The sequence below is a fragment of the Nanorana parkeri genome, unplaced genomic scaffold (assembly GCF_000935625.1).
Source record: "Nanorana parkeri isolate BGI_ZX_2015 unplaced genomic scaffold, ASM93562v1 scaffold94, whole genome shotgun sequence".
Taxonomy (NCBI): domain Eukaryota; kingdom Metazoa; phylum Chordata; class Amphibia; order Anura; family Dicroglossidae; genus Nanorana; species Nanorana parkeri.
Genome location: NW_017306362.1, coordinates 1,281,543 through 1,300,754, shown reverse-complemented (window position 1 = coordinate 1,300,754; position 19,212 = coordinate 1,281,543). Strand labels below are relative to the sequence as shown.

The 19,212-nt window shown below is 45.1% G+C and overlaps 2 protein-coding genes across 2 annotated transcripts in view; both read left to right on the top strand.

Moving 5' to 3' along the window:
- The window catches only part of LOC108783924 (arylacetamide deacetylase-like 4), a 7,210-nt gene extending 2,816 nt beyond the window's left edge, over positions 1-4,394 (top strand). The window contains exons 3-4 of the mRNA XM_018552635.1: positions 1,009-1,072; positions 3,626-4,394. Coding sequence (XP_018408137.1) covers positions 1,009-1,072; positions 3,626-4,394 — 833 coding nt within the window. The remainder of the gene's footprint in view (positions 1-1,008; positions 1,073-3,625) is intronic.
- Positions 4,395-10,598: 6,204 nt separating this feature from the next.
- On the top strand, positions 10,599-17,961 carry LOC108783954 (arylacetamide deacetylase-like 4). Its single transcript, XM_018552674.1, has 4 exons — positions 10,599-10,835; positions 12,524-12,749; positions 14,826-14,889; positions 17,148-17,961. The coding sequence occupies exons 1-4, from the start codon at positions 10,659-10,661 to the stop codon at positions 17,920-17,922; spliced, it is 1,242 nt and encodes a 413-aa protein (XP_018408176.1). The 5' UTR covers positions 10,599-10,658; the 3' UTR covers positions 17,923-17,961.
- Positions 17,962-19,212: the final 1,251 nt, after the last annotated feature.

The window sequence follows — 19,212 nt, the reverse complement described above, 5'->3', positions numbered from 1 at the left end:
GGTGGAGGGTACGACCTGGGGGGGGGGGGATCCCTGCAGGGAGCGATGAGTGATAGTCTCGCTCTCTGCAAGGAGATGATTGAGAAGTGAGCGAGCGACGGTATGTGTTCGCTCACTTCCCGATCTATTGAGCCCACATGTGACAGTTTCATTGTCACACGTCGGCTCGAACTATGAGGCTGAGTGATTTTCACTCAACTCATGGTTCTCCTTTAACGAAGAACTCCAACATTTTAAAAATGAACCCTTGCAGTGGGGCTACCCGTGCACTGCAAGGGTTAATTGCTAATTTTGGTCTAGCGTCTAAAATACAAAAACATTATACTCACTGGAACCTCAGTTCTGCCTGGTTGATAGACCGGTCCCTGCAGCCTCTTATTCCCCACTGGGCTATGACGGTCTCAGCCCCTCTGACATCATCACATCTAATACAGTCCATTGACTTTAATTGGACGTGAGAGCGCTTAGGGGCATTACACAGTCAGAGCGGAGGGGAGAGAGGTGAGCGGTCACTGAGAATCAGGTAAGTATATATTATTTATTCCGGCCCCTACACCATAATGAGCAATTAACCCTTGCTGTGCGGGGTAGCCCCACTGCATAGGTTCATTTTTAAAATGCCAAAGTTCTTCCTCAATTTTTTAAACCAGCAGTTTTGCTGATTCATTGATGTAGACTATAACTTACACCCCAAGTAATTAATCCCTGGTGATCTGTGCAAGCTTTTGCATCCATTCTACTATCATGTTTAAGCCCTGAAGAAGGGGAGGTCTTTAAACCCCTGAAACGCGTTGGAAGACTTTTGTTGTCATTTATGAACCCATTCTATTATTAAACACTTTGTACTCTCATACTGTCTTGTTTGGCGCTCACATTGGCAGGGGTGTCACTGGCTGGACAGAACTACACATTATTTGGCAGTCAAAACAGCTCCCATGTATATAGTTCAACTGTGCATTTAGCTGTTTGAAGTTCACCTTTAATGTGTTTTTTGTTTTCTTTTGTAAGAGAGCTACGACAGCTTTTGCCGACACATGTCAAAGAAGTCTGGAGCTGTGGTGGTTTCAGTCGGGTATGTAGAGTTATCAATAACATGTACACAATCGGAAAATAGCCTAGATAGAGGGCCCATTCACACCACATCCAGATTACCTCCAGACCAGACCAGACTGTTTCCGGACCCAAAATGCATCCCAATGTATCCCTATGCTATTTCTGGCCACTGTTCCCACCAGCACAGTCCTGTCCAGACCAGACCAGAAAAATACTGCTTGTCCTATTTTGTCTGGTCTGGAACGCACCTGTAAGACCATTTTAAAGGAGAATTATAGTTCTAGCCGACCTGTGACAATGAGACTGTCACAGGTCGGATCAGTAGATCGGGAGGTGAGTGAACACATACTGGCGTTCGCTCCCCTCTCGATCCTGTCACGGCTCTCTGCCGTGACAGGGGAGGGGCTGGATTCCCCCCTCCCCGCTCCGATCCGCCAGCGCTGACTGGCGGAACGGACGGGGGAGGGGGCGGGTACAGCTGGCTCTGCCTTTAGATAGGCAGAGCCAGCTGTCAGTCACGCAGCTGGGCGGATCCAGACATAATTGTCGGGGTCCGCCTCAGCTGCGGCGTCTCAGTATACCGTGAGCAGCAGCTCGCAGTATACTGCGGCGTATACTGAGCCTAGGGTGACGGGAGGATGCTCGCATGTTTTTGCATTTATCTACTGTTAACAAGCAGTAGATATATGCAAAAACATAAAAATAAAAAAGTTACAAACAGGTTTAAACTTACCTGCGTCTCCATTGCGCGCTCCCGTCCGAAGACCTGAAGAGTCTCGGGCGGCCGCAAAGGATCTTGGAGCGGGCGCATGTGCAGTACAGATCTTCGGCCAGGAGAAGAGGAGAGACACAAGGTAAGTCAATGCAAGCAGCCTGCACCCGCACAGACTCCATGGGACAGGATCAGAGCTGGAGTCAGCCCTGGAGGGACTGCTGAAAACTACTGGAGAGAAGATGATCGGATCAAGAGGCATCACATAAGGTAAGTCCTTAGAGCAGCAGGAAGGGAGGGGGATTTCTTTTACTTTAATGTCACTTTAAAAACATATTTTTTGCATATAATCAATATAGATGAATACGTTGTGACTGTCACTGTTTAAACAGTTAAAAGAACTAAAGGAAAATGCAACAAAATATTTATAACTGGAAGATTTCCAGAGGTTGTTTTAAAGGCTTAGAAAAATCTGTTTTGATGCTTGCTAAGTGCTTTGCAAGTGCTTGCTGTACACATTGCTTTGAAGGGGAACTCCAGGAATGTTAAACGTTAACCCTTGTAGAGGGGCTAGCCCCCCCCCCTCCCCCGCACTGCAAGGGTTGTCTGCTAATTATTCTCCAGGGGCTCAAATTTGAAAATAATACTCACCCACCAGGCTGCTAGACTGGTCTCTGCAGCCTCTTCTCCCCGGGACTCAGGTAGTCTAAAGGTGCCCATACACTGCACGATTCTCGTACGAGAATCGCAGGAAATCCCGCGATTGTATGAGAATAGTGCAGTGTATGGAAGGCACGCAATCGTTTCTACTGTACGGTCGCACGCCTTCCGTCGAACCAGCAGGCTAGAGAACGCGCTGGGAATCGTACGATTCTCGGCAAGTTAGTGGCCTGCTTGTTCGACAACTGCCTAACGGGCCGGTGTGCGCACACAGCCCGTTTGCAGTCATCTTAAGCCCGCCCCTCATTGCAGTCATCATAATCGATGATCGCAAGTACGATCTGCCTGTCCAAGATGGGCAGATCGTACGTTTTTTAAAGTACTTTACAACCCTCGCAAGACAAAAGTCTTGCGAGGGTTGTAAAGTGTATGGGCACCTTTAGCCCCACTGATGTTATCACATCTGATACAGTTCATTCACTTGCATTAGATGTGAGGATGCTGAGGGACATAAAGCTGGAGGAAATGGGAGAGAGGTGAGGAGTCACTGCCGCAGGACCGAGGATCAAGTGAGTATAGCTTCTTTATTCCAGCCCCTGAAGAAAAACCAGCAGTTAACCCTTGCAGTGCGGGAGTAGCCCAACTGCAAGGGTTAACTTTTTTTGCATACCTGGAGTACTTCATTAAAACAATCCAAAAGCCATGTGTACAAAGTCTGAGAGCACATTCCTAAGACCAGCTGTTAGGAGCATGTCTAATGCTCCTAAGCCTGTCGAAAACCTCCCAGCCCCTTCTGGTGGTTGCCCTGGCTATTATCTTGCTCTTGATCTTGTATTTTGCATCCTTGTCCTGAACCCAGTGCCTGTCTTGTTTCTTGAACCCAGTACCTGTCGTGTTTCGTGAACCTTGTATCTGTCTTGTATCTTGTTTCATGTAGTTGTCTTGTATCCAGTTCCTGTCTGCTACCTTTCCTGCCACTGCCTGTGACATTCATAGTCAGAGTATATAGTCCAAGTCCTGGGGACATCCGAGTACTGGTAGGTGCACTTACCTTATGGGAAAGGCAGCTGCTAAAGGTGAAGAAAGTTGCCACTATATACTTTGACTAGAGTGTCTGCATCAGGTCCTGACAAAAGTTGCGTCCACAAGTTGATGACCAATAAAAATGAACACTAACATCTAAAGATGTCTTTATTTTAGGTACCGCCTGGCACCGGAGCACAGATACCCTGCAGCATTTGATGACAGTTTAAATGCCACGATCCACTTCCTCAAGACAGCAAAGCATTATGGTGTAAATCCCTCCTCCGTTGTCATTTGTGGAGACAGCGCTGGAGGTAATCTTGCTGCTGGCATCTCTCAAGTTCTGGTCGCTAGGACAGATATTCCGAAACCTTTGGCTGTGGCTCTGATATACCCGTCTGTCCAGATGATTGAATACAACTTACCTGCATACCAGCAAAATGGTATGGTGCCTCTTTTACTCCGAGAGCGCTCACAGTTCTACAGACTGACCTATTTAGGAGGGGATTTGTCCATGTCAGAAGGATTGGTCAATGGTGTCCATGTTCCTCCTGAACTGAGAAAGAAATTCTCGAAGTGGTTGGATGCCGGTAATATCCCTGATGGGTTTAAGGTTAGAGGTTTTAAACCCCATGAGATTTCTGACTTTAACAATGAAATATATCAAAGACTCAAGCATGCCTTTGACCCAGCTTGCTCTCCGTTGTTAGCCGAGGACGCTGTCATATCCCTGCTGCCAAAGACTTACATTGTGACGTGTGAGTATGACGCTATCCGTGATGATGGTATACTCTACAAAAAACGGCTGGAAGATAACGGAATACCGGTCACCTGGTATCACGTTAAAGATGGCTTCCATGGAATGGTCAGCTTCTTTGATCAGCCAGCCTTTGAATCGGGGAAACAGGCCATGGATAATTTTGTTAACTTTGTAAAAGAGGCCTGAATGATTAAAGGAAAGCTACACGCTGTGACCAAAGTTTTTTGAACACGTGACCATTAGACATGTGCGATTCGTTTCGGAAAAATTTGTTTTTCGGACGAACTTTCGTTAGTCGGAGATTCGGATGTATCCGAATTTCCGAATAACAGAAATGACGAATTAAAACGAAATTTCAGACAAAATTCGTTATCGAAAGTCTGTACGAAGTTTCATTTGTGGACACATTTTCGTTGCAGCAAAGTGACATTAAAAATATATTATTTTTTTTACAGTCTGTAGAAGAGAAAAAAAAAGCATGTGGTTCCCCTTCCCCTTTAGGTCTGGTAGGAATGTAAGGAGGGACCCCCCCCCCCCACCAAAATTAAAAACAAAATGCGTGGGGGTTCCCCCCGAAATCCATACCAGGCCCTTTAAGTCTGGTAGGAATTTAAAGGGGGAACCCCACCCCCAAAGAATTAGGGGTGGGATGAGGCATTTTATTCCTCAAAGGTCCCCCCTAAAATTCCTGACCATCACAAAACACTGACCATCACACCTATATAAGCTTATTGGACATCCATTTCCAAAACCATTGGCATTACCATGGAGCTTGTGGCTGTAACAGCCTCTACTCCCATGGGAAGGCTTTACATAAGAGTTTAGACTGCGTCTGGGGGAATTTGTGTCTATTCAGCCAAGAGAGCATTTTTGAGGTCAGGTGCTGATGTTGGACAAGAAGGCCTCACTCACAACCAGTGTTCCAATTCATCCCAATGGAGTTCAATAGGGTTAAGGTCAGGGCTCTCTGCAGGCCACGTAAGTCCTTCAGCACCAAATCGGACCATGTTTTTATAGAGCTAGCTTTGTGCATGGGGCACAGTCATGCTGGATAACAAAATGGCCTTCCCCCAAACTTTTGCCCCGAGGTTGGAAGAGTATCATTGTCTAAAATACCTTATATGCTGTAGTATTAACACTATTCCTCACCAGAAACACCCAAACGCAATAATTAAGGAAGGGGGTTAACACATACTCTCGGCCATAATAGTAGGTATCAGAGGTCCCTGCAAACATTCGGGCATACAGTGTTTCACAATATAACCACATTCAAGTAAATGATTTAATATTGTATGCAGATCAATAAATGTAAACCTCATTTTTTGTGTCCTATTTGCTAAAAAATAAAAAACTCTACCTGCAGCTATCCTGCCTATTCTTAGTGGTTAAGGATGTAACATGTTGGGAGCTGGGAATTAGGACACCCCTTTTATTCACTGACATTTTTTAATAGGGTTTTTTTTCTACTATTTGATGAAAAGTCTGTTGACAGGATACTTGATATTTAAAGGTTAAATCGTGTTTATGGCAAGAACCCAGGGGCCCTGCAAGGCTTTCTTTTATATATTGTGATATTGGGGAGCTCACAGAGCACTCGCACAGGCTTTTCCATTAACAAAACGTCTTTATTTTCTGTTCAAAAGGCAGACAGTAAAGGAACTCCAACATAAATAGCTTGCTGCAGCATATAACAGATATGGGCTCACCAATGCTCACCCTTCACAGGTTATCCTGTTCAGTGTCCCAGTCCCAGGACCTTACAGTTTTCCTCAACAGGATCTCTTCAGGAATACACTGGGCACTTTGAGCAGCTTTCAGCAGCCTTTGATTTCACACCCATACACCTTGGGTGCTCTCTCAGCCTCTCTAGGCCTTCCAGCCTCCAACACATACACAGCCTCCTGGCTTCTGGGTGGAGTCCGCCTGACTCCGAGACACAACCTGTCCCTCTTCCCAGCAGGAGCCCTGAACACACTCCAGCACCCTCCTCATGAGAGATGCACACAGGTGCACAATCAGGTGCTGGCTGCCGCTAAAGCCTGGACCCAGGAATGGAGATTTCATCCCTCCCAATGCTCTTTGAAATCTCCCAGTTCCAGGAACCCAAGCCAAATCAGGAAAACCTAGGAAGAACTGCAAAGCCAGCTCTTTCCCAGTAAACGTTTGCATTTTCTGGAACTGCTCAGCCCCCCTGGCTGAGAGACCTGGGTGACTATATTGCCAAAAGACACCCTGGCATTGCCACGCACTGCCACAATATAGATATATCTATATATCAGAAGGTCTTTATTGGCTTATTTCCTCCCACGTATCCTATGCAATATATGACCAGTAGGCCTTGTTTACTTGAATCTGGCTTGTTAATCAATTGTAGCCATATACAGTACGTAGTGGGAATCATACTCTTGCCCTGCACTCAGGTCAGTTGCTTGAAAGTGAACAAACATTTTATGGCTTTTCATGCCGACAGCAGTAGGTATGACCCTATTGGTCAATGAGTCCACCTCTGAAAGGTGAGTGGGGATGGAATAAGCTTGCCTTTTACTGAAAAAGTCATGATTTACATATAACTTCAGCTTCTTATATATTTGGATCTCCTGATCATTTCCACATGAGGAGGCGGCAGGCACACTGCAAACATTGTGCAGCAGAGTGCCTATGCTGCTCTGCCTGCTGCCCCTCCATGTGACGCAAAGAGATGCCACCTTATTATAGGGACGGCCCTGGCAAAGAGCACAGGATATTGTCAGCTCACAAGATTTCTGGCAGGAGTTTTTTTTTGCACAGATATTACAAAATGATTTCAATGGTATCATTGGTACACTGACTTAAAGGGAGCAAATAAGGAAAGGTTCATTGGCAGGGTTTACATACACAACCATTGGAGAGGCAATCAATGTATTGAACAGAAAGATGCTGCCTTGAAGATCTAATGCACCTGGAGAGTGTCCATGTCTTTTTCGGGTTGCCCTTTGGAGAACCAACTAGTTAAAGAGCGCCTTCAGTTTGAAAATGTCTGTCCGTATCTATCACAGGCTCGTACCATTACGTCTGTTCTCTCCACACCATCCCGCTTGCTGACCACGCCAGAGCCATCTGAGACCGCATCTGCATTTACAAGTAGTGTTTCTCAATCATTTCCCCAAGTCAACTAAGCCTTGGCTCCTTTCACACCTAAGCATTTTATTCCTCAAAGGTAAGCGCGACAAAACTCTCAAGACAAGGAATCCTATGGATTTCTATGGCCCCTGTTCAGGCATGAGCAGAAAAACACCTGTTTCTTGAAAAAGTACATGAGCTATTTTTTGGCAGATTACAGAGCTTCAATGAGAAACTTTGTGCAACAACATGCTCAGATGTGAACAGGAGCCATAGAAATGAATGATGTGAATGGAACACCGGCACTCCAATTACAGACATGATGCGTCTTTATTGACGTGGATGCGACATATCACACAAGTGCAATGTTTCGGAGTCACACAGGATCCCCTTCCTCATATCTCGAACTTTGCATTGTGTGATATGTCGCATCCACGTCAATAAAGACGCATCATATCTGTAATTGGAGTACCAGGGTTCCACGTCATGTGACGGTGCCATCCGTCGGCCACCGTTGCACCCACCTGCTCATTCTTGGATTAAGCGGTCAGGAGTGCGATGGGTATATGGACTTCTGCATATGAATGAATGGGACTCTTTGTCTTGAGCATTTTGCCTTGCTTACCTTTGAGAGACAAAACGCCTAGGTGTGAACGGGGACTTAAAAGCTGTCTGAAAGGAACCTGAATGTATTCCCAGGGCAGCTGTTACCCCTTTTATTTCTTCTACTTATGACAGTACCATTTATATTTTTAATTGTGGTGTGTGATCTGAAATTTCCCTCTAATAAACATATTTCATCCTATGATTGTCTATTATTTGATGATGGATGTGAATGTTTCTAGTGATATTTATACCGGTTATTATATTGCAGGTGTACCAATATGTAGGTTAGTGTAAGGGAAGGTCACTGTAACAGATTAGAGAGCTGTGTTTTCTCAGTTATCACTAGCCACTGATAGCATGACTGAGCTAGGGCATTGTATAGATTAGTCTTTAGTGCGGACTATGCCCTGATATACTGTATGGCTCTGATTCTCTTGTTCTCATACAGTATGTGTCTACAGATCTGGTCATGATCAGACTCGATACAGGAATTTTAATATTCAGTCATTAGTTATTTTAATTGTGCAATCTTATAAAAGATTCATATTTTTTCACAACCTTAGGATTTTTTTATAATTTAGTTTTCCTTAAAGTCCAACATAGCCTCCTGACTCCCAATCCAAACGAGAGCAGTGCTGATGTGATGATGTCAGTGCCTGTCTCTGCATCAACACACTGAGAACAAAGGGCACCATTATTATACAGGATTTATATAGCGCCAACAGTGTGTGCAGCGTTTTACAATATAAGGAAGACATTACAGTCACAATACAATTTAAGACAAGATGGTAAAGAGGGCCCTGCCCGTGAGGGCTTACAATCTAAAAGATGGTATCACCTTTACGAGGTGGGACCAGGGCTGTCCCCATAATGAGGCAGCCTGGGACAGTTGCCTCAGATGCCATCTCCTTGGGTAACGTGGGGGGTTGGCAAATGTGCTGCCACCTCCTTTCCAGCCAGAGTGTCCCAGGTTGCTAAGAGCAATGGGTAAATGTCAGTCTGGAGGAGTAGGCGTTTCTAGACAAGCTGCATTTGCATGCAGTTCCCTCTCAGTAATGCACACATGATTGGAAGATCTGCAATACAATGAATAAAAGGGGCGGGCCAGGGACAGTCAGGCTGGTGAAGATGCTGGATGTCCTCCAGCCAGGAAATGAGACGGGCTCTGTCTGGCTTGCTGCAACATCTAATGCACATTATGAGAAGCTCACAGTGTGCAGAAAAAAATTGCCTGAGGAATGGGGCTTGGCGGGCCTATTGAAAAACTTGGTTCTCTTGGAAATGTTTCCGATCGTAGTGGCGGTAGAAATTTGGGGCCCTGCTTTTCGTAACAAAAAGGTTAGATTTCACTGTGATAACCTGGGGGTGGTGCAGGCCATTAACAACATTACAGCTTCCTCTCCGCCCGTGATTCGCTTGCTGCGCTACTTAGTCTTGTATTGTTTGAAGCTTAATACCTTAATTTATGCCGTCCATTGGCGGGAGTGTCTAATTCCTTAGCCGACTCCTTATCTCGTTTTCAGTGGGACAGGTTCCGTGTGTTGGCGCCGGGAGCGGAGCATTGTGAGGTTCTCTGTACCCGCCCCCTGGGGCAGCTGCCTTTGAAATCATCTCGGGATTGCTTTGTAGTTCGTTAAGCTGCCGGACGTGGGCGGCATATGCGAAGGTATGGCAGGAGTGGTTTGGGTTCTTGCAGATGGCTGGTCGGGTGTCCTTTGATGCGGTAGGCGCAGAAATGCTGCTGTACTTTCTCGGGCACAATATTTCTCAGGGTGCGTCGGTGTCTGGGATTGCCTTGACAGGATCGAGAGGCGAGCGAACTCCGGTATGTGTTCGCTCACTTCCCGATCTGCTGAGCCGACCTGTGACAGTCTCATTGTCACAGGTCGGCTAGAACTATGAGGTGAGTGAAAAGCACTCACCTCATAGTTCTCCTTTACGTATTGCATATGCGCGTCTGTCGCGCGGTTTTTTTACGCGCGTTTCCGAGGGCTACTTGGCTGTATCCCAATGGAAAACGCGCAACAAAAACGGACCAAAGTAGTACATGTACCTTTTCAGGCGTGGGCCGTTTTGTAGCGCGTTAGGGACGGGCTGAAATACGCCAAGGTGTGAACCAGACCCATTGAATACAATGGGATTTAGATGTTTGAGCGTTTTGTAGAGCGTTCGTCGAGCGTAGAACGCGCTACAAAACGTTCAGGTGTGAACGAGGGCTAAGGTTACTAGCCTAAATACAACCCCCCTCTAAAATAAAATCCCTCTATATAAAGAGAAAACGTGGATTTTGTTTTTGTCTTTTAAGCAAATTGTGATAAAAAAACTCAATGAGGGAAACAGAGTTTCTGCTTTAGCAAAATTTCACTGCAAAATCAGTTTTGCCTAAATTGCCTTCCTCACCCCTAATAAAAAAAAACAAAAAACATACATATGACAGCCAGGGAACTAATATCTGCATAAGCAAAGCTCAGCAATGGCAGCCTATAAGATTTACTCATGACAGGTGCACTTTAATGTTAAATCAGTCCAGTTTGCAGTCTGTAGTGTGAAGTTTTCCTATCAGTCTACAGTGAAAATGTCTCCGTACCTAACTAACTCAACTAAACTCAGCACAAGTTCTTTCTGCCACTCCCCCTGTTGCTGCAATTGCTCATTTATCTCAAGTAGTGAACTGTTTACCAGGAAGTGGCCAGGAGTCAATTCAAAGTCAGCTCTGACAGTGCTGAGAGCTAGAGAGCCGGGGTCATGGGCTTGGGACTTGCTATTCTGGCGATCTTCGTCATAATTGCCATTGCATTATGTATTCTGTTGCTGGTGGGCATCATCTATTTTGAATTTTCCAACTCAAACATTCCTGCCGGAGTGGCAAACCCTGGCAAACTCCGCACCATACACTGCATCTATGTTGGCATCGCTGTAATGGTAAGTACATTCTTTATTTCAAGCTTACACTGTTGTACGGCTACAGTATGGCCCGTCAGGAAGAACGGTTCCTTGCTAGAACCCGACATCCAGTAGATCTTAGAGTGGACCTTGCACTATTGTAGGGCTACAAGTTCCAGAATGGCCTGTCAGGAAGAACAGTGCCTAGCAAGAACCCAACATCTGGTAGATTTTAAAGTGGACCTAGCACTGTTGTAGGGCTACCAATCCCACTATGGTCTGTCAGGAAGATGGTTGCTAGAAGACTACCCCCGCACTGCAAGGGTTAACTGATCATTTTGGTCTACGGCTGAAAATCACATCTTCAATATTCTTCTGTGCCACAGCTAATTACAAGTTCCCCTACAAATCAAACAAGAAAAACAAGTGCTGATGAGATGATAGCAGGCTGTGATGTATGTCCATTACTGTTGCAATGTGTCTTCAATCAGACTGCAGCCTCATTGAAATGCATTATGTCTGGGAGAACCAGTATTGGTTTCTGTAGCAAGTCTGACACCACTGGTCAATCAAGTCTGATTTCAAAACTTCACTTTCATGTTGCTAGTTTGTTAGAAGACCAATTCAAGGCAAAACGTTCTTGATCTTCTACCTTGCTAGAAAGTTTCTTTGCTAACCGGGCTGATCCTTCAAAGTACCAAGTACATGTCCTGTTCACCACTGGATAAGATTAATGATGGGTAATGTTACTAAAGCTGGCCACATACTGCATCAAAATTTGAGCATTTTGTATGGCCAGTTATAGTGTGAGCCAGAACTCACATAAAGAGCTGCGTCTAATGTCCTTAAATCGGGTGCTTTAAAGTGGGCCTTGTATCAAAAGCAAGGTCTACCTGTCATGTAGACCCCGGTAAAAAAAAAGCCCAGTTAAAAGAAATTCTCACCTTATACGCTGGCCTCCTTTGAGCTCACCTTTGCCGGATTGAGGTCATTGGGCATTTTCTTGGGATTCTGGGTAATCCAAGGTGAATTTTGTGAAGAGACCCCCCTGCACAGTATTAGTGCAAATAAAAAAATAAATAAATATTAAATTAAATAAATATGAACAGTACTCAACTGTTCTAATACGGCTACAATCACCTTTGGAAAAAATAAAAAGTAGTACAGAGTGTAATCTGATACAATGTATCTTAACCTAAACATATTTGTGTGGGCAATACGCGCTGTGCCAGGTATGACTTAAGCTGCCCATACACCTTGCGATCATCGGACAAAACTTTTTGTCCGATGATCGAACCGTCGTACGATTTTCGTACAGCGGCTCCATCCTGCCCCGATCATCACAAAAATTAAATCAGCAGTAATTTTAACAAATCACCTGGACGAATTGCGGTAATCGACCGCACATATTTTCATTTGCGCATGGGCAGTGTAAATCGTATGAATTTGGACATACGGAAACGCCACCAACCTTGAGAAAATCGGACGACCGACCGAAGTTTTCTAACCTGCTAGTTAGTCAAAAGTCGTACGATTGTACAGTATTTGCGGTTGTACACTGCCCATCAACCTTACGAATATCGGACTAAAACGCGATCGCATACGAAAATCGGACGATAATCGTAAGGTGTATGGGAAGCTTTAGAGTCTTCATTAGAGATTTTTATTTTCTAAAGACACAACCTAAGTTCTGATGTAAACTTAAATTCTGTCGTTCTCATTGACAGGGCCGAATCCTGCAGAACATGTTCATATGCGACCAGCTTACCTTTATCAGATTCATCAGAGAAAAATTAATGTCCAGGAAATTAGGAACAGATCCAAAACTCTTTATCAAAAATGTGAAGTTTGATGGCATCCCTGTGAGAATTTACCAACCAAGATCACCCTCTGCTGGGGGAAGAAAGGGGATTATGTTCTTTCACGGTGGTGGATGGATGTTCGGAAGTATCGGTAAGGTGTAGCTTGGCTCTTTTATGACCAGAGATTATTGATGCCCAGGCCAAATTTGGTAGCATCATTATACATGGGTCAACTTGACAATAACTCTATGACTAATTTGCATGGCTAAAATATGTTTTACACTTTTGTAAGTTAATAAAAAGCTGGTATTGTTTACATGGCATAAAACAATTCTGTACTGTACTTTTTTTTGTGTATATTCCATTAAAAAAATTTAATACAGTAATTATACTTGACAATTACAGTATTAAACAGATGCACACTGTCTGCAGTGCCATCTGTAGGCTGAGGGCCTAGTTTGTGAATGAAGCCTCCGGCTTGCATGTAAATAAAATGTCATAGCTGTTGAGAGATGTTGTGAACCACTCTGATTGTTGGGGAGATCCTGAGCAGGCAACAACAGCTGGGTTTGAGAGTTTGCAGCTGCATTAGCAAGTAACTGCGGAAAGCAAGTACGTTTATTTACTTATCTTCAGCATGGGGCATCATGCGAGCAGGAAGGGGTTAAATAACTATTCAGATGTGCCTGACCTCTTCTACCAGCAGGCCCAGACTGGCCTTACAGAAGAACTGATCTGAGTCCGGGTATATATGGCGCTTCAGGATCCGGATAGACCTTCCATATTTGCTGCCCATCCGATCAAGGCCATCCTCAGGGGTATCCAGAAGAGTCAGGCCACGGTCAAGTTGATATGTCGGCCTATCACGGGGGACATCTTTCGCAGACTGTCAGAGGTTCTTTCGCTTTCACCTTTCGGGCTTCTTCCCAGTCTGGTGCTCAAGTCAGCCATGTATTTAGCGTTCTATGGGTTTTTGAGGCCTGGGGAGGTAACCCAGGCTAAACAGGGGGCGGTGGTTCTCTGCAAGGACACTTTAGTTAAGGTGGGTGTCAGCTATCAGCTGCAGTTACCTCACGACAAAACCAGGCAGGTGGGTCCCGGGCACTTAGTCAAATTCTTCCAAACCGGAAACGCTTGGTGTCCAGTGACAGCTCTTGACAATCTCTTTTTGGCTCTTAGTCTCCACAAGTCAACCCCTTACTCCCGTTCCCCATCAGGCCTCTTCCGTCCAGCCAATTCGTGGAACACATTCACATCCTGTTGGCTAACATGGGTTTGAATCCAGCACAGTTTTCTGGGCATTCCTTCCAAGCAGGGGGTCCCAGCACACATCACAAAACACCTGGGTCGCTGGAGTTCGGGCTGTTTTGTCCGATATATTCTGGAGCCACAGGCAGAGCTTTCGGCAAGTGTCACTTACTTGATCAGACTCGGACCACAAGTTTGAAGGCTGGCCTGGATTTGTGGGAGGAGCCTGTGCCTTTAAAGACGGCACGGCTCACAGGCGATTTACGTTGGCGGGTCACGAACGTCCCCACCCGCCCATTCCCCTTGCTTCCATTCATTTCATTTCAGAGTATGCCCCCTTTTAGGCATACTGACCTGTGAAGGCCAAGGCACACCACAGGCCATGATGGGGGGAGGAGGCGGGGGGCGACGGGTTGTCATTTACTTGATCAGGCTCGGACCATAAATATGGTTTTTATTGAGCTCCCGTTGGTTGCTTTACACTACTTACTGCTTATATGCATTGTATATGTGAGCTCTATATCGGTTATGAGTTGACAGTGGTGGTAAAATATAAACGCCCCCTCCAAAAACCCCAAGTTTCCCACGGCCTCCCTCAATTTAGTGCTTAGTGTCTGAATTACTTATTGCTGGGACTGTGTCTAGTCCCATGAAATGCTGATTTTGTGTTTTACAATGATAGCGGTCTCCAGTGGCAAGTTGTGGAGAAGAGGTGCTGTGAAGCTGGATCAGTACAAAAAGTCATAAATCCTGTAGCACTCCTTACCGGAAATCCCCCAAAAAGTAAATGGGTGCTGGAAATGACAGTGGATGGCGCCACACACAAAAATCTATAAATAAATGGTTTTGCACTGACTTATGAGCTTCTGTCGTGCTGGTGGCATCTACCTTTTAAGCTGTAAAGCTGGATCAGGCACCGGGGAAATTACAGAATTTTACCGCTACTAATATACTGGTTTTATTTGTTTTGGTTTCTCAGATTCCTATGATGGTCTCTGCCGCTATATCTCAAAGGGGACAGATTCAGTGGTTGTCTCTGTTGGGTAAGTAGCTGTCAACCTTTGTTTGATGACACAGATACATTATTTAGCCATAGACATGAGGCGACAGTGGGGATGTGACTTCCAAACAATCTTTTTTTTTTAAATTATCGAAGCATGTAAATGCCGAATCCTATTGCCAAAGCAATTTTCATACTGACCTGATCTAGCAAAAATAATAAGTTTGGCTGAAAAAACCCATAAATAAGTATGCACCTGAGACCTGGGATCATGCATATCCATAAGGATTCCAAAATGCTTTTTTCGGTATATAAAAATTGTGCACGGTTTTTCTGCCATCAGAGAGGAAACATGAACACCCAGGAAATGGTTGCTTTAAAAATCTGTATTCCTGCATGTTCAGATTTCTAAATAATTTTTTGCTAGAAAATGCCTCAAAATAGAACTATGGGGTAAGTGTGTTTCCACATAGTTCTCCTAACAGTCACGGGAAGACATATACTAGTGTCCTCCCGTGACCCAAAGCTCAGTATATGGCGAGCTACAGATCGCGGTATACTGAGACCATCGCAGCCGGGACGGATCCTGACAATGCTGTCGAGGTTTACCCAGCTGCATGAGTGACAACTGGCTCTGCCTATCGAGAGGCAGAGCTAGCTGTACCCGCCCCTCCCCGTCCGTTCCTCCAGTCAGCGCTGGAGGAGCGGGGAGGGTGGGGAATCCCTGTGGGGAGCGGTGACTGACAGTCACCGCTCTCTGCAGGGAGATGATCGAGAAGTGAGCGAGCGATGGTATGTGTTTGCTCACTTCCCGATCTATTGAGCCGACATGTGACAGTTTCATTGTCACACGCCAACTCGAACTATGAGGATGAGTGATTTTCACTCACCTCATAGTCTCCTTCAATCGCTCTGAAAATGCTGCTTCCGCCTTCGCACTGCAGTGCTCTGTACTGATATAGCTGCGTAACAGCCACACCCCTCCAGGGCAATTGTCCTCATACAGACTTGTGTAGCAGAGAAAGAGAGTGGGTGTGTCTGGCCAGGTCTGTTACATTACAAAGATGGCTGCCCCGATAGATACAGTAGAGAACAAAGTGTGGGCGTGAAGAGAAAAGAAGTGAGTTATTCGCAGGATTACCAGGTGACAGTAAAGGAAAAAAAGTCTGAAACAAATCTATGTAGCCGCTAAATTTTTTTGTTACTCGGTTTAGATAAGATAAAGAATGATGCAGGATAAGTACTCCTTTATTCTGACTCCGATTGTTGTATTAGCGATTTATGCCTTGCTGAGATCTCTATGCCTGGCCTGTATCAGCAGATATTATCACTGCGGACAATCCTTATCAGCAAGCATATGACATGTGACATGTGCATGTGGCCATATTACAGTCAACTATGACACCAGACGACTACTTGGAGAAGAAGGGCGGTACATTACACACAAGGGGAGGGAATGCAGAAAAACATGATGCAATAACCAAAACGACCACAAGATGTGAGTGTATTAACCAGCTATACCAGGGGTAGGCAACCTGGGCTCTCCAGCTGTGCTGAAACTACAAATCCCATCATCCTTCTGCCTCTGGGAGTCATGCCTGTGGCTTGCAATGCCTTATGGGATTTGTAGTTTCAGCACAGCTGGAGAGCCAAGGTTGCCTACCCCTGAGCTATACTAACACCAAAGATAATGGCTTAAAGGAGAACTATGGGGTGTTTTTCCCCATAGTTCTCTTAAGGGTCATGGGAGGACATATACTAGCGTCCTCCCTTGACCCAAAGCTCAATATATCGCGAGTTACAGCTCGCGGTATACTGAGACCGCAGCAGCTGGGACGGATTCTGACATTACTGTCAAGATCCACCCAGCTGCGTGAGTGACAGCGGGCTCTGCCTATTTAGAGGCAGAGCCAGCTGTACCCGCTCCCTCTCCTGTCCATTCCTCCACTCAGCACCGGAGGATCGGACAGGGGAGGGGGGAATCCCTGCGGAGAGCCGAGACTGACAGTCACAGCTCTCTGCAGGGAGATGATCGAGAAGTGAGCGAGCGACGGTATGTGTTCACTCACTTCCCGATCTATTGAGCCGATATGTGACAGTTGCATTGTCACAGGTCGGCTCGAACTATGAGGTTGAGTGAAAATCACTCACATCATAGTTCTCCTTTAAAAAAATTTACTGTGATTCTCATTTCACATTAATATGAATATTAACTATGACTATGAACCGCGTGATATTTTACAACTGTGTAACAGCACACTCTTTCATGTGGAAATAATAGTTTTATCTTCTTTTCCTCAGTTACCGCCTATCACCAGAACACAGGTACCCTGCAGCATTTGACGACTGTCTTAATGCCACCATCCACTTTCTAAAGACTGCACAAGCATACGGTGTTGACTCTTCCTCTGTTATTATAAGTGGAGACAGCGCAGGAGGTAATCTCACGGCTGCCGTCTGTCAAGCCCTCGTAGACAAGACAGATCTTCCGAAGCCCCTGGCCCAGGTTTTGATCTACCCTGCGGTCCAAGCAGTTGACTTTAACTTGCCGTCCTACATACAGAATAGGGCGGTGCCCATTTTGTATCGGGAGCGAGCAGTGTTCTACATGTTAAATTACATGGAAGGAGACCTGTCCATGATGGAAGAAGTTCTAGATGGAGACCATGTCCCCGTGGATCTGAAAATGAAATTTAGAAAGTGGTTAAGTGCCGATAACATCCCAGATGAATTCAAGCCTCTGGGGTATAAGCTCAGAATCATGGCCTCCCACTCTGAAGATGTCTATGAAGCCCACAAGCAAGTGTTTGAGCCTCATGTTTCTCCGTTGCTTGCTGAGGACTCTGTGATTAGCCAGCAACCAAAGGCTTACCTTTTAACATGCGAATTCGATGTGTTACGCGATGATGGAATACTGTACAAGAAACGTCTGGAGGACCATGGAGTGCCAGTCACCTGGCACCATGTTAAAGATGGCTTCCATGGCATTGTTAGCTTCTTTGACAGTGGGAAACTTACATTTGAGTCTGGGAAGCGTGCTGTTGACAACATAGTGAATTATATTAATGGGATTTGATTGTGAAATTTTGACTGCGTTTCCCAGGTTCCATATTTGTAGGTGTTTTTAAAAGTGCCACAGTGTCATTCTTGCGCTTGAAGTGGATCTAAACATAAAACCTGAAACTTTCAGCTTAACTAGCAAACTGTCTCTAGGCTATATCTCTTCCTGTAAATCAAACCCAACTTTTCCATCCCTTTATTATAAACCAACACTTGTTCATGAATGCTGGAGTTCAATCATGGTGGATCCGGTACACAGCATATTTAACAACAATTTTCTACTATAATATTTTATATCACCACCATTCCATACAACTAAAATATACCAATTATGACTGCTCAGGGAGAAGCAACCAATCAATGCCAGCCAATACCCCCCCCAACCCCCCAACAGAACCCTCTGACTGCCTTGGCTGAGTCCAGGAACATTGTCCAACTAGGCTTGGAGTAAGCCCATAAATTCTGCAGTGTTTAAGATAGCTGGTGTATCAGTATTGGGCATAAGTCATATTTAATGCTGCAGGTTCTGAAAAGTCAGCCGGGTTCGGAAAATGTTGGTACTTTTTGGCTTTTTTCTAACAATTTGAGATGTGTTCATCACTCAGAAGATGGACAGTCCCCATAGAGATCTATTGCCAGAAGGACATATACTTACCCTGAGCTTGATAGTATGAGGACAGACATACAGGTGAAACTCGAATAATTAGAATATCGTGCAAAAGTAATTGCAGTAAGTGCTGCAAAAGGGGCCCAAACCAAGTACTGAGTACATATGCATGCTTGTACTTTTCAGAGGTCCGATATTGTTCTATGTACAATCCTTGTTTTATTGATTGCATGTAATAATCTACTTTTTTGAGGTTGTGGATTTGGGGTTCTTGGGGTTTTCATGAGCTGTAAGCCATAATCATCACAATTATGACAAATCACGGCTTGAATTATTTTGCTTTGCATGTAATGAGTCTATCTCATATATTAGTTTCACCTTTTAAGTTGCATTAGTGAAATAAATGAACTTTGCACGATATTCTAATTATTCGAGTTTCACCTGTATATGGCTGTCTGAGAGGTTGTCTGAACCCTGATTACCTCAGCTTGTACTTAGCAACGGGGAACCGCCCCTTCGTGTGTGTTGGGGGGGGGTTACTGTTGGGGGGCTTCAGGGAAATATCAGGGGTCTAAACAGACCCCTGACATCTGCCTTTTAAAATAGAAAAAGAGATTGAGGACACAGAGTCCTCTGCCCATACAGGTGGGGTAGAGCAGCGGGGAGCCGAGGAGAAGCTTGAGCCTGTGCCGCTCCTCT